We start from the raw sequence: 14,845 nt of genomic DNA on the forward strand, positions 1-14,845 counted from the left end.
TGTTGCCACTTGCTCTAGGCTGGGGTGTGTAAATCACTGCAAAATAGGCTAGCTATATAAATACATTATATTGATTTGATTGTTTACCGTGTCTCTTTCCCCCAGGCTTGCACCGGTCGGCGGTAGGGGAGCAGAGGAGCTCGTCGTCCCACAACGGGGGCAGTAGTAGGATGAAGGTGGAGGTGATCGACCTGACCCTGGACAGCTCCTCAGAGGACGACGATGATGACCAACCGCCCCTCAAGAGGCCCTGCCCCTCCCTGTCCCCCACCTCGCCTCCCATCGTCAACAAGGGGTGAGGCCGACCTCCACCAATACACCTCACACCAGTCTCACCCCCCTCGCCCCTCTCACCTACCTCACCCCTTTCACCTCTCCTTCCCCTCTCTCCCCTCCCTCCCCTCTCTCCCTCCCTCCCCCTCCCCTCCCTCCCCTCTCCTCCCATACCCCTTTCACACCTCTCACCCCTCATCTCTCCCCTCTCACTCCTCATACCCCTTTCACACCTCTCACCCTCATCTCTCGCACCTCTCTCGCACCTCTCACACACCCTCAACCCAGCACCTCTCTCGCTCTCACCTCTCACACACCTCTCACACCCAGCTCACCTCCACACCCCACACCTCTCACGCCCCCTGTCAGTGTCTCACACACCCAGCTCACAGGTCTCACACCCACACCTCTCACCACCTCTCACCCCTCAGGTCTCTCACCCACCAGGTCCCCCACCCACCAGCTGGAACCACACCCACCAGGTAACACTCACACCCCAACCCCTCTCTCACCAGGACACCTCTCCACCCCACTACCACAACCCAGCCAGCTCACAGGTAACACCCCTCATCTACCACACCCCAACCCAGCTCACACCTCTAACACACCCCTCATCTCACACCACACCCCAACCCAGCTCTCACACACCACGCCTCACACTCTCACACACCTCCACACACCAGCTCACCCCTACACTCACACACCTCTCTCGCACCCAGCTCACACACCTACCACCCACACCCCAACCCAGCTCTCAGGTAAACACTCTCACTCTTTCTCTGTGCAACCCAGCTCACAGGTTTGCAGAGTATTACCACCCCCACCCACCAGGTGTCCCCAGTGACAGGACCCCCAGCACCCAGCTCAGGTGGACACCAGCTACATCCCCCCCTCCCCCAGCTCCAGGACTACCGTCCCTACTACCACGCCCCAACCCAGCTCACAGGTAACACTACCACGCCCCAACCCAGCTCACAGGTAACACTACCACGCCCCAACCCAGCTCACAGGTAACACTACCACACCCCAACCCAGCTCACAGGTAACACACACACGCCCCAACCCAGCACCCAACCCAGCTCACAGGTAACACACTACACCCCACCCAGCCCAACCAACCCAGCCACAGGTCCATACTACACACCCCAACCCAGCTCACAGGTAACACACTAAACGCCCCAACCCAGCTCACAGGTAACACACTACCACGCCCCAACCCAGCTCCAGGTAACACACTACCACGCCCCAACCCAGCTCACAGGTAACACACTACCGTCCATACCCCACCCCAACCCAGCTCACAGGTAACACACTACCACGCCCCAACCCAGCTCACAGGTAACAACACACTACCACGCCCCAACCCAGCTCACAGGTAACACACTACCACGCCCTGACCCAGCTCACAGGTACTACCACGCCCAACCCAGCTCACAGGTAACACACACTACCGTCCATACTACCACACCCCAACCCAGCTCACAGGTAACACACTACCGTCCATACTACCACGCCCCAACCCAGCTAACAGGTAACACACTACCACGCCCCAACCCAGCTCACAGGTAACACACACATACACAACCACAAATATACAACCACACACACACACAATACCACACTTACACAACCACACACACAACCACACACACACATACACAACACACACACACGCATACACAATCACACACACACACACCAACCTAGTACAACACACTGCCTCGACACATTTCTTCAGGAGTCTCCTCAGGGTCTGTGGAGACCAGTATGTCCCTGTATACAGTAAACACTAACTTGTCTGAGTCAGTTGAACCTGTACTGATCATGGTTCATTGTGAATAAAATGAATGACCGTATGTTGTGTTTGGTTCATTGTTTTATTCACAGATCTGAATTTCTTCTCCTTTCTACAAGGGGACAATCATCAGGTATGTTTTAGATGGAACCCCCCCCCTGTAGGCCTCCTGAAGTCAACACTATAGCCTCTAAAGATGTCCCCAGAACTTGGGTTTGGTAACAAGATGAATATAAGTGAATGTACCTGTTTGTCCTCCTCTGAAGCATTACAACATGGTGATGGCCGCCGCCGCCGCTGCCTCGGCCTCAGACGACCACGAGCTCCTCCTCAACCACTTCCGTCCCTACACCACCTCCTCCTCGTCCTCCTCCCAGCTGTTCCTGGACCAATCTGGGGCGCCCTCCTCTGGCTCGCTGGCGCCCGTCAACGGTGGTGATGGAGGAAACAGCAGCGGTGGCAGCAGCAGTAGCCTAGTGTCCTCTAGCAGTCTGAGAGACACTCACAGCACACACTCCACACACTCTCACACACACCCCACGCACTCACACACACACCCCGGCGTAGGAGGTCGGTCCAGTGCTGATGTGGCGGCCGCATCCCTCTACGGGGCCGTCCCCGACGTGATCTCACTAGACTGACGATTTTGTTTTCGGCGACTAGCGACTGACTCCGAAACAGAGTGTTTGTTGGTTGTTTAATGGAGGATGCAGTCATGACTTCTAAACTGACGCAGAAACAGTTTAACGGTCCCACCCAGTCTACAGCTCTGGTTTTAAGTTGTGTCGTTAAGGCTGACTCCAGAACAGTGGAATACCTGTCTGTGGCGGAGCCGGTCCCGAGGTGTCGTTTGACTGGGCTGACCCAGGAACAGTTATAAAGTCACACCCCACAGATGGATGGGATTGGCACCTAGTGTTGCTAGACTGACTCCAGAACAGTTACCGGTTGGTAGCTGGCTCCCTGACATCATTCCACTAGACTGACTCCAGAACAGTTACCGGTTGGTAGCTGGCGGCTCCCTAACGACATTCCACTAGACTGATATCAGAGAGGTCTATGTGTTTCATCTCTGAAGTCGACAGACTGGCCCTAGATCAGCTCCCTGCCGGTACCTACCAGAAACGCCGTGCAAAAACGGAGGAAGGCTTTTTTTTTGTACGAAAAGAGTAACGCTGTGTACAGAGAACAAAAAGTATATTTTCTCTTTTTACTTTTGTATATTAATTAATTGAAGAATTTTTCTGTCCCATAAGTAACTTCAGTTGCTATTTTGAAGTGGAGACTGAAGATGTATCCACACAGCTATACATACGTTTCCCCTCGATAAAATGAACTTTAATATCTCATTACTTTTCTTTGGTTTTTATCCTGTTAGATCTGATGGGGATTTTCCTCACACATTCATGGCATTACCTCTTGACATTTTCAACTTATCGATCTCTCTCTACTCTTCATTTTTGAAATCACAGTTGAATTTGTTCTCCAAGACAATATCTTTTCCCTGGTTGACTTGTTTGTTACTGTATAATTTGTTTTGGTATTCTGCGTTCTAAGTTATATGTAAGATATATGAATAAGTCTCTCTGGATAAGTGGATCTGCTAAATGACGTAAACATGCATTCCCTAAGGACTTCAGGTTGATGCTGTGGGGAGTGTATAGCTAGGTGGGTGATATTAGACATTTCTGATTTTCGTCTGTTAAAGGGCCAGTGGCGTCAGCATTCTGTTTCCAGGTGTTTTTATCATAGTGCATCAACGGCTGATGAAACTAACATGGTAAAAGTGTGAGAAAAAAACGTAAATCAGTTTTATTTCCTGATAGTTGCTGGATGAAAATAATCTACACAGGACCTTGTAATCAGCAGGTTTGTTTGGGCGGGAATTTCAGCTTTACACGGTGACGTCACCATGTGGTAAATTGGTTGCTAGACCAATAGCAAAGAGACTTCCAAACCCTCTCTGCCAATAACAGCTCGTGTTCAGTTTCCCCCCCTTTACACGGTGACGTCACCATGTGGTAAATTGGTTGCTAGACCAATAGGAAAGAGACTTCCAAACCTCTCTGCCAATAACAGCTCGTGTTCAGTTTCCCCCCTTCCCACTCAGACCACTCCCGGACCAGTCTCTGCAAAATTCTTGCTTTAGAGCGGGTTTTTTTCTTCCTAAAAAGCCATTTTTGCCCATTTTTATGGACATCTATTACAGTAAAGGTGCTTCATGTTACCTAGAAATGATTTGATATCGATATATAAATGGCTGCATTGGGCCTTTCATCCCCCCCCCCCTTCAATTAACCGTCTGTGCAGTCATTATCATTATGCACAACATTTCAATTTGACAACATTTGAGCAGAAAATGTGTTGACATTTGTATGGTTCTGAAAACTACGGTAGACACAGAATGCCTTTTTAACTTAAGAGATACTCCACAGTCATTTCATGCTTTTATTTGAAACCTCGTTATATTCTGTTGGTTTTGCTTATTCAGCCACATTTGTCACCTTTTGCACAAAACCATGAATGAACTCAACCCACACAGAGTGCATGTGTATCTGGGCACTACATATCAGTCAAGTATCCTCCACCTATCACACACTCTTCCTCTCTGTTTTCACCTGGTTGTTTGTGAGACACTCCAGCTAAAGTCATAGCAGAGAGGAGTACCCTGTACAGGTGGAGGGGAGTACCCCGTAGAGGTGGAGGGGAGTACCCCGTAGAGGTGGAGGGGAGTACCCGTAGAGGTAGAGGTGGAGGGTGTAGAGGTGGGGAGTACCCGTAGAGGTGGAGAGGTAGAGGTGGAGGGGAGTACCCGTAGAGGTAGAGGTGGAGGGGAGTAACCCTGTACAGGTGGAGGGAGTACCCCGTAGAGGTGGAGGGGAGTACCCGTAGAGGTGGAGGGAGGTAGAGGTGGAGGAGTACCCCGTAGAGGTGGAGGGGAGTACCCCGTAGAGGTGGAGGAGTACCCCGTAGAGGTGGAGGTGGAGGTGGAGGAGTACCCCGTAGAGGTGGAGGGGAGTACCCGTAGAGGTGGAGGAGTACCCCGTAGAGGTGGAGGGGAGTACCCCGTAGAGGTGGAGGGGAGTACCCCGTAGAGGTGGAGGGGAGTACCCCGTAGAGGTGGAGGGAGGGAGTACCCCGTAGAGGTGGAGAGGAGTACCCCGTAGAGGTGGAGAGGAGTAGTGGACCCCGTAGAGGTGGAGGGGAGTACCCCGTAGAGGTGGAGGGGTGGAGGGAGTACCCCGTAGAGGTGGAGGGAGTACCCCGTAGAGGTGGACCCCGTAGAGGTGGAGGGGAGTACCCCGTAGAGGTGGAGGGAGTACCCCGTAGAGGGGAGTACCCCGTAGAGGTGGAGGGAGTACCCCGTAGAGGTGGAGAGGGAGGTGGGGGAGTACCCGTAGAGGGTAGAGGTGGAGGGAGTGGAGGTGGAGGAGTACCCCGTAGAGGTGGAGGGGAGGAGGTGGAGGGGAGTACCCCGTAGAGGTGGAGGAGGTAGAGGTGTGGAGGTGGAGGAGTACCCCGTAGAGGTGGAGGGGAGTACCCCGTAGAGGTGGAGGGGAGTACCCCGTAGAGGTGGAGGGGAGTACCCGTAGAGGTGGAGGAGGGAGGTGGAGGGGAGTACCCCGTAGAGGTGGAGGGGAGTACCCCGTAGAGGTGGAGGGGAGTACCCCGTAGAGGTGGAGGTGGAGGTGGAGTGGAGGTGGAGGGAGTACCCCGTAGAGGTGGAGGGGAGGTGGAGGAGTACCCCGTAGAGGTGGAGGGGAGTACCCGTAGAGGTGGAGGGGAGTAACCCCGTAGAGGTGGAGGGGAGTACAGGTGGAGAGGAGTACCCCGTAGAGGTGGAGGGGAGTACCCCGTAGGTGGAGGGAGTACCCCGTAGAGGTGGAGGGAGTACCCGTAGAGGTGGACAGGAGTGGAGGTGGAGGGGAGTACCGTAGAGGTGGAGGAGGAGTGGAGGAGTACCCCGTAGAGGTGGAGGAGTACCCGTAGAGGTGGAGGAGGTACCCCAGGTGGAGGGGAGTAGAGGTGGAGGGAGTACCCCGTAGAGGTGGAGGGGAGTACCCCGTAGAGGTGGAGGGGAGGTGGAGGGACCCCGTAGAGGTGGAGGGGAGTACCCCGTAGAGGTGGAGGGGAGGAGGTGGAGGGGAGTACCCCGTAGAGGTGGAGGAGGTGGTGGAGGGAGTACCCCGTAGAGGTGGAGAGGAGTACCCCGGAGGTGGAGGGGAGTACCCCGTAGAGGTGGAGGGGAGTACCCCGTAGAGGTGGAGGGGTGGAGAGGTGGGAGTACCCCGTAGAGGTGGAGGGGTACCCCGTAGAGGTGGAGGGAGTACCCCGTAGAGGTGGAGGGGAGTACCCCGTAGAGGTGGAGGGGAGTACCCCGTAGAGGTGGAGGGGAGTACCCCGTAGAGGTGGAGGGGAGTACCCCGTAGAGGTGGAGGGAGTACCCCGTAGAGGTGGAGGGGAGTACCCCGTAGAGGCGGAGGGGAGTAACCCGTAAAGATAAAGACAGACATATCTACTGTGTTATAAATGCTATGGGGATATTGCTAATATGAGAGGCAGTTTCCATCCAACTCAACTGTGGGCAAAAGTTTTGAGAATGACACACATATTAATTTTCACAAAGTCTGCTGCCTCTGTTTGTATGATGGCAATTTGCATATACTCCAGAATGTTATGAAGAGTGATCAGATGAATTGCAATTAACTGCAGTCCCTCTTGCCATGCAAATGAACTGAATCCCCCCAAAAAACATTTCCGCTGCATTTCAGCCCTGCCACAAAAGGACCAGCTGACATCATGTCAGTGATTCTCTCGTTAACACAGGTGTGAGTGTTGACGAGGACAAGGCTGGAGATCACTCTATCATGCTGATTCAGTTTGAATAACAGACTGGAAGCTTCAAAAGGAGGGTGGTGCTTGGAATCATTGTTCTTCCTCTGTCAATCATGGTTACCTGCAAGGAAACACGTGCCCTCATCATTGCTTTGCACAAAAAGGGCTTCACAGGCAAGGATATTGCTGCCAGTAAGACTGCACCTAAATCAACCATTTATCGGATCATCTAGAACTTCAAGGAGAGCGGTTCAATTGTTGTGAAGAAGGCTTCAGGGCGCCCAAGAAATTCCAGCAAGCACCAGGACCGTCTCCTAAAGTTGATTCAGCTGCGGGATCAGGGCACCACCAGTACAGAGCTTGCTCAGGAATGGCAGCAGGCAGGTCCATCTGCACGCACAGTGAGGCAAAGACTTTTGGAGGATGGCCTGATGTCAAGAAGGGCAGCAAAGAAGCCACTTTTCTCCAGGAAAAACATCAGGGACAGACTGATATTCTGCAGAAGGTACAGGGATTGGACTGCTGAGGACTGGGGTAAAGTCATCTTCTCTGATGAATCCCAATTCCGATTGTTTGGGGCATCTGGAAAAAAGCTTGTCCGGAGAAGACAAGGTGAGCGCTACCATCAGTCCTGTGTCATGCCAGCAGTAAAGCATCCTGAGACCATTCATGTGTGGGGTTGCTTCTCAGCCAAGGGAGTGGACTCACTCACAATTTTGCCTAAGAAAACAGCCATGAATAAAGAATGGTACCAACACATCCTCCGAGAGCAACTTCTCCCAACCATCCAGGAACAGTTGGTGACGAACAATGCCTTTTCCAGCATGATGGACAACCTTGCCATAAGGCAAAAGTGATAACTAAGTGGCTCGGGGAACAAAACATCGATATTTTGGGTCCATGGACAGGAAACTCCCCAGACCTTAATCCCATTGAGAATGTGTGGTCAATCCTCAAGAGGCGGGTGGACAAACAGAAACCCACAAATTCTGACAAACTCCAAGCATTAATTATGCAAGAATGGGCTGCTATCATTCCGGATGTGGCCCAGAAGTTAATTGACAGCATGCCTGGTAATTGTCAATAAAAGCCTTTGACACTCATTAAATGCTTGTAATTATACTTCAGTATTCCATAGTAACATCTGACAAAAATATCCAAAGACACTGAAGCAGCAAACTTTGTGGAAATGAATATTTGTGTCATTGTCATTGACTCAGTCAGAATGTGACATGGTGAAATGGTGCTTCGAGTGATAGACAATATAGAGACAGAATACAGACAGAGGACTTTACACAGTGATCATGTAACGATAATAGAATGAGTGAATTACCAGTCAGGATATAAAGGTATAGAACTAAGCACAGACTCAACAGTCACTGCTGGTTAAATATACAGGAGACTCTATAGTCATTGGAAGTCAACAACTGCCATGTAAAGCTCTTTCAGAAGACATTAAAGAATGTGTCGGGATCGAAACAATGACCGCAACGTTTGTCACTTTTTCCTGCTGAATCAGTTTTCCGCCAACATGGACAATATGAAAGTAAAATACAGGGTTTGTTCAGGCTACTGTACTGAATTTGAAAACTTTCCAAAAATCCCTGCTTTAGTGATAGTCACAATCATCACAGTCACCTACAGTCAAAAACAGATGCTTTTTAGAGAGAGAGAGAGAGAGACCATTCTGCAGAGTGTCTTTGTAGGCAGTCTGCAGTGTCATTCTCTCAAGGTGTTTTTGTGCTTCAGTCCTCTTCTCTTCCACAGCTCTTCACTTCAAGCCTAATTAGCTTTCCCCTCTTGAGATAGATAATCGCTTGCGACAGCTTCCCCAATCACTCTCCATCTAGTATCCTGAACCAGCGCAAATAACAGGTCAACTTTGCAGCCAGTCAATATGGAGACCTTCCTGCCCCCCCACCCCTCTCTCCTACTCTTAACTGATTGACTCTTTGATGGCATCAGACGTGTTTTAAAAATGTCCTCTCTGTATAAACAATGTTGTGCAGTATTTTATTTATTTTGTAATATATACATATATATAAATCGGATCTATTTTTACACCTGTTTGATTTTCATGGATGTTTGTCTGTGTGTGTGTGAGGACAGAGTTTGGGAAGCGCTGGTTTAGGGTAGACCAACAAAGTGAGACTAAGATTTGGGGTTAGAGGTTAGGAGTTGACCCAATCAGAAATGTCTTTATTTATTTAGATGATGGAGTTTCTTTTTGTTTCAGACTTGTTGTTGATGTCATCGCTCTAGATCTCTGTGATCTCTTTTTGTCCGTTTTTAAGACAAGGTGAGAGCAGACATCATAGAATGTGTTCCCATTTCAAATGCTATGTGTAGCCTAACATGGGCATGGAATGGCCTTATTGTGAAGTCCTCTCCCACTCTCCCCCCATTGGTAATATTATGATGTCCGTATCACCCCCCCCAATCCCATGTGTTTCAACAGTGTCAGTTCCTCCAGTGTTAGTTTGTGTTTTTGCGTCATCCAAAAACATCAGATGAAATTAATTTATATATTTTCAGAAAGAAAAGCTGTACAATAAAGTGGACTTTAACCTAAGAAAGGGTCCAATTTACTAAATGAATTTAAAGAGCGGATAAGTTGCCAGCTGCCCTCACTGCCTTAACCCCCAGGTTCTGCTTTCACATTTCCAAACAGAGAATGAAACAGCTTTTCAAGGAACATGGAACGTTGTACAGTAGACCGATGTCAGTTTGTAGAGAGTACTAGGTGAAAACAGAATATTTATTACTTGCGTTGGAAGAAATTGTTTACTTTATTGAATGTTTTCTGTCTAATGTATAGGAGTTTAGATGTAATAAAAATCATTTTTGTTAACTATGGGTTTTATCTTCATTTTAGTTCACAAACAAATAGATTGAAGGTATGGGATCATCCATATTTTGATCCTTGTCTCTAGTCACATTTTTATGTGTACCATATATTAGCTTGTCAAAATCGAATCTGATCTGTGGCGTTTTTAACCTCTTTGTCAGGAACATATACATACAGTATTAAATACTCATGTGGAATGGTAACATGTTTCACTGCCAATAAGTGGCTTACAAAATACATGAATATACAATAGTGTGTTATTACCACAACCATACACTGGGTGGCAGTAGACACTCATTTTGCAGTCCGCGTTAGACGAGGCAGAGTCTAAATCAAATCAAATTGGTCACACACACATATTTAGCAGATGTTATTGCAGGTGTAGAGAAATGCTTGTGTTCCTAGCTCCAACAGTACACAACACTCTTGGGAACAACTAGTCACTAGTGTACAACGCCTCAAAGGAGTGGGATGCAATGACAAGTTACATTATTCTATTCTAGAAGTTACATTATTCTATTCTAGAAGTTACATTATTCTATTCTAGAAGTTACATTATTCTATTCTAGAAGTTACATTATTCTATTCTAGAAGTTACATTATGAGATGGAAATACTTCACCACATATTAGTGAACAGATTTAAAAGGATCATATTCGTTATGGAATCCAACAGCTTATAGCAGCATGCAGGGAAACGTCATAACTATGCACACTACTCCGTCTAGGAGGAGCCATGTGTGGGAAGGCTTGTCGTCAAAATATGGAGATACTAGAACTGCATTGGCAATCTTTTGGTATTGTTAAAAGTTTCTGAAGGTCATTGTTGCCCTCCTGCTTGCTTCTCTGGCTCAGTTGCCTCATTTTAATTAAAGTTACTCAGTTATTATATACTAGTTGAACTAGTATATACTTGTATTTGTGGTGAGTTCTATGATCTCTGATGATAAATCCATTGATTTATCTTTAAAGTGACGATGAAAATTCCCCTAATTTGAGATTTATTGTGGTTCCAATCGAAAACCGAACGCATTCAAATGCATTGACAAAAAGTTTTCTGAAGATTCAATTATGGAGATTGGGGGAAGGGGATTGGAGTGTGGTAAAGGGATTGGTGTGAGGGAAAGGGATTGGTGTGAGAGAAGGGAATTGTGTTGGGGTGGGTAGATTGGGTTGCAGTGAAGAGGAAGGACTGCTCTCCAGAGTGATTTAGAAGCAGCTGCTTCCCTTCTTCCTCTGCTTGGCTACAGATGCAGTGCTGAGGCCATCACTGGTATAGAGGGAGAGTGCTTGTAGGATGGTAGATAGAATCACCCACATGTACCATGGCCTTGCTACTTTGTTTGAAACATCACCCACATGTACCATGGCCTTTCTACTTTGGGTTGAAACATCACCCACATGTACCATGACCTTGCTACTTTGGGTTGAAACATCACCCACATGTACCATGGCCTTGCTACTTTGGGTTGAAACATCACCCACATGTACCATGGCCTTGCTACTTTGGGTTGAAACATCACCCACATGTACCATGACCTTGCTACTTTGGGTTGAAACATCACCCACATGTACCTGGGGTTGAATGGAGGCTTTGGAGATGGTGACGTCAACATCTATGATCTTGGACTTGACTATTGAACAGCTCCAAGGAGATGGAGATTACCTCAACTTTTCTTTCATTAAAAAAAATTATATTCTTATTTTTTGTATTTTTGTTGAATTTTTGACTTTGAAGAGTACAATTAAGAAATACAATTAGAAATGTCTCACCTGAACTCACGGCCTTGGTACAGCCCTGTGGGTCGGCCATGTCGGGGTTACCGTGGGTCGGCCGTGTCGGGGTTACCGTGGGTCGGCCGTGTCTGGGTTACCGAGGGTCGGCCGTGTTGGGGTTACCGTGGGTCGGCCGTGTCTGGGTTACCGAGGGTCGGCCGTGTCGGGGTTACCGCGGGAAGATGGCTGGCCGGCTCCAGAGAGGGACATGAACATTAAAGGATTCCATTACGTTTGGAATTCTAATAAAATGCTAATTATTATCACGCGCTCCTCACATGTGTGGGGATTAAGTCCTCAATGATCATCAATGCTTCTAGAATATCCAGTAGGATACGTTAATGTCTTAACACCCTAATGTGTCTGTAATACAGAACAAATTCAAGAAAGCGTTTTATATAGAACCTGCATGGAACTTCCTTTCATCTCATATTGCTCAAATAAACAGCACACCTGATAAAAATGTAAAAAACAGATAAAGCAACACCTCACGGCACAACGCCTCTCCCCTATTTGACCCAGATAGTTTGTGTCTATGCATTGATATGGAGGCTGTGTGCCTGTTTAAAATGTATGTAGTTCTGTCCTTGAGCTGTTCTTGTCTAATGATGTTCTGTATTATGTCATTCTGTGTTATGTTTCATGTTTTGTGTTGAACCCCAGGAAGAGTAGCTGCTGCTTTTGCAACATCTAATGGGGATCCTAATAAAATACCCCCAAATACCAAATAGGTCGGCCTGTTAAGCAATAAATGCAGTGTTTTCGATATAAAATCATTTTGTTTGGGAAATACACAGGCCTACCGGTAAAAGCGGTCATCAACTATCACGGTGTACTGGTAACACTGCTTGTGGGCTTCAGAGGGAAATTGACCATTTACAGTAATCGGTGTCAAGACTCGTGTTTTTCGTTGTCCATTTTGACATGAAACACAATAATGCAATCATTAAGGCAACGGGATGAGATTAAATATATGGATGTTTATAAAAAAACACCCATGGTTTGGTCCCATTCCATTCGCGCCTTTCCAGTCATTTTTATGAACCGTCCTCCCCTCAGCAGCCTCCACTGATCTCTAGGTGGGATGGTCGATGAAAGATCTAAATAATGTTTCCAATCAATACAATAGTATTTATTAGGTTTAAGCCTACCAGTCCTTTATTTCTCGGTGAGTAGCCAAATCAATATTGCCCAGAAAAACACATTTTATTCCATTATAAAAACCCATTACGCCCAGCGTAGCCTATTGGTCAATATCAAGAAAGTGATGCAAATAGGGAATATAGGATATAACCTAATGTCAATCAAACATTGTCACCAATCCTTGTGCGTTCAGGGCAGGGCATCTAGAAGCGGTCACAATATAAATCCTGTAAGAACTGCAATTGTCAATACGCTTTGAGCTACCCCACCAAGACAGCTACATTGTCAATGTGTGTGATGATGGGAATGGCGCATAGCAATCGCTGCGCTCTTATCATTTCAAACTAACCTGAGGATGTATTGGAAGCAGAGTGAGCGACTCCAACCCTGATTTGAAGTTGGATAGCCTACATGAATCACTCGAATTTAATAACAGAAACGATGACTGAAGGAAACAACAGCAGTGTAGGCCTACTGAATCGGTCCTTGACGGATCTGGACCGGTTCAGTAGCCTAGAGGACATCGACGTGACAGCGGACGGGACTCCGATTTTGAGGGTGTTCATCTGCGTCGTTTACTCGGTGGTGTGCGCTGTGGGCTTGGTGGGCAACTTACTGGTGCTGTTCTTTATCAGAGTGAAACAAGAGCGGAAAAAATCCAGAATCAACTTCTTTGTACTTAACTTGGCAGTGACGGACTTCCAGTTTGTATTGACTCTGCCGTTCTGGGCAGTGGACACCGCACTTGACTTCAGCTGGCCGTTTGGAGACGCCATGTGCAAAATCATCAGCTCCGTCACGGTTATGAACATGTACGCGAGCGTGTTCTTTCTGACTGCAATGAGCGTCACCCGATACTGGTCCGTCGCCTCCTCTCTAAAGGACCGAACTAGGCAAAAGTCCTGCTCTGCCAAATGGATTAGCGTGGTTCTTTGGGTATCCGCAACAATTGCGACTGCACCAACATCCATATTCTCAACCGTGACAAATGTAGCGGGGGAAAAACTATGTTTGCTTAAGTTCCCTGATGGACAATATTGGTTAGCAGTTTATCACCTTCAGAAAATTATATTTGCATTTGTTTTACCCATGGCCATTGTTTCAGTCAGCTACATCATGCTTTTGCGATTCATCCGCAACCGTAGTATGAAAACAAACACCAAACGGACATCACAAGTCACCAAATCTGTCACCATCGTCGTCCTCTCCTTCTTTCTTTGCTGGATGCCAAATCACGCCATCACATTCTGGGGCGTCCTTGTGAAATTGAATGCTGTGCATTGGGATAAATCTTACTACATAGTTCACACTTACGTATTTCCTGTGACAGTCTGCCTTGCACACGCCAATAGCTGTCTAAACCCTGTAATTTATTGCCTAATGAGAGAAGAGTTTAGAAAGAAACTGAAAGATTTGTTATATGGCCGATAGTCACTTTACGCATTGGAAGAATCGGTTGCCGTTGCCATTACGCACGCGCTCCCTGTTGCATAATGTACCCTATAGGGCGCACGACATGGGTGTACTGTAATAGGCGAATGCAGTATGTTCTGTTGGTGGAAAAAAAATCACAAAACTGGCATGGACAAGCACTAAAACAAACGGTCACAATGATACAATGATAATGGCTACCAAAATTGTGCATGAGGCAATTCTGCCTCTTATGGTTCCTCCTATCCATGTGCTGTTCTATTCCCGGAAAGTTATCATTAAACGATAGAGAAACCGCCCGGACAGTCATCATTAAACGATAGAGAAACCGCCCGGACAGTCATCATTAAACAATAGAGAAACCGCCCGGACTGTCATCTTTAAACGTTAGAGAAACCGCCCGGACAGTCATCATTAAACGATAGAGAGCCGCCCGGACAGTCATCATTATTAAACATAGAGAAATCGCCCGGACAGTCATCATTAAACGATAGAGAAATTAAACGCCCGGACTGTCATCATTAAACGATAGAGAAACCGCCCGGACTGTCATCATTAAACGATAGAGAAACCGCCCGGACTGTCATCATTAAACGATAGAGAACTGTCCATTATTAAACGATAGAGAAACTGTGTCATCATTAAACGATAGAGAAACCCGACTGTCATCATTAAACGATAGAGAAACAGTCATCATTAAACGATAGAGAAACCGCCCGGACTGTCATCATTAAACGATAGAGAA

The 14,845-nt window shown here is 47.4% G+C and overlaps 2 protein-coding genes and 1 long non-coding RNA gene across 3 annotated transcripts in view; all 3 read left to right on the top strand.

Annotated features, from left to right (window-relative positions):
* Positions 1–4,818, top strand: part of LOC112249632 (E3 SUMO-protein ligase PIAS1-like) — a 31,610-nt gene extending 26,792 nt beyond the window's left edge. The window contains exons 10-15 of the mRNA XM_042317872.1: positions 106–295; positions 604–665; positions 721–1,031; positions 1,066–1,219; positions 2,161–2,201; positions 2,335–4,818. Of these exons, the coding sequence (XP_042173806.1) occupies positions 106–295; positions 604–665; positions 721–1,031; positions 1,066–1,219; positions 2,161–2,201; positions 2,335–2,709 (1,133 nt within the window). The 3' untranslated portion in view covers positions 2,710–4,818. The remainder of the gene's footprint in view (positions 1–105; positions 296–603; positions 666–720; positions 1,032–1,065; positions 1,220–2,160; positions 2,202–2,334) is intronic.
* A 180-nt stretch (positions 4,819–4,998) lies between these two features.
* LOC121845822 lies at positions 4,999–6,153 on the top strand. Its single transcript, XR_006082793.1, has 3 exons — positions 4,999–5,022; positions 5,885–5,928; positions 6,115–6,153. It is a non-coding gene; the product is annotated as an uncharacterized LOC121845822 (long non-coding RNA).
* A 6,708-nt stretch (positions 6,154–12,861) lies between these two features.
* Positions 12,862–14,547, top strand: LOC112249760 (relaxin-3 receptor 1). The gene has a single exon (XM_024419532.2). The coding sequence runs from the start codon at positions 13,081–13,083 to the stop codon at positions 14,098–14,100; it is 1,020 nt and encodes a 339-aa protein (XP_024275300.1). The 5' UTR covers positions 12,862–13,080; the 3' UTR covers positions 14,101–14,547.
* Positions 14,548–14,845: the final 298 nt, after the last annotated feature.

The sequence above is a fragment of the Oncorhynchus tshawytscha genome, unplaced genomic scaffold, assembly GCF_018296145.1.
Source record: "Oncorhynchus tshawytscha isolate Ot180627B unplaced genomic scaffold, Otsh_v2.0 Un_scaffold_7322_pilon_pilon, whole genome shotgun sequence".
NCBI classification, from domain to species: domain Eukaryota; kingdom Metazoa; phylum Chordata; class Actinopteri; order Salmoniformes; family Salmonidae; genus Oncorhynchus; species Oncorhynchus tshawytscha.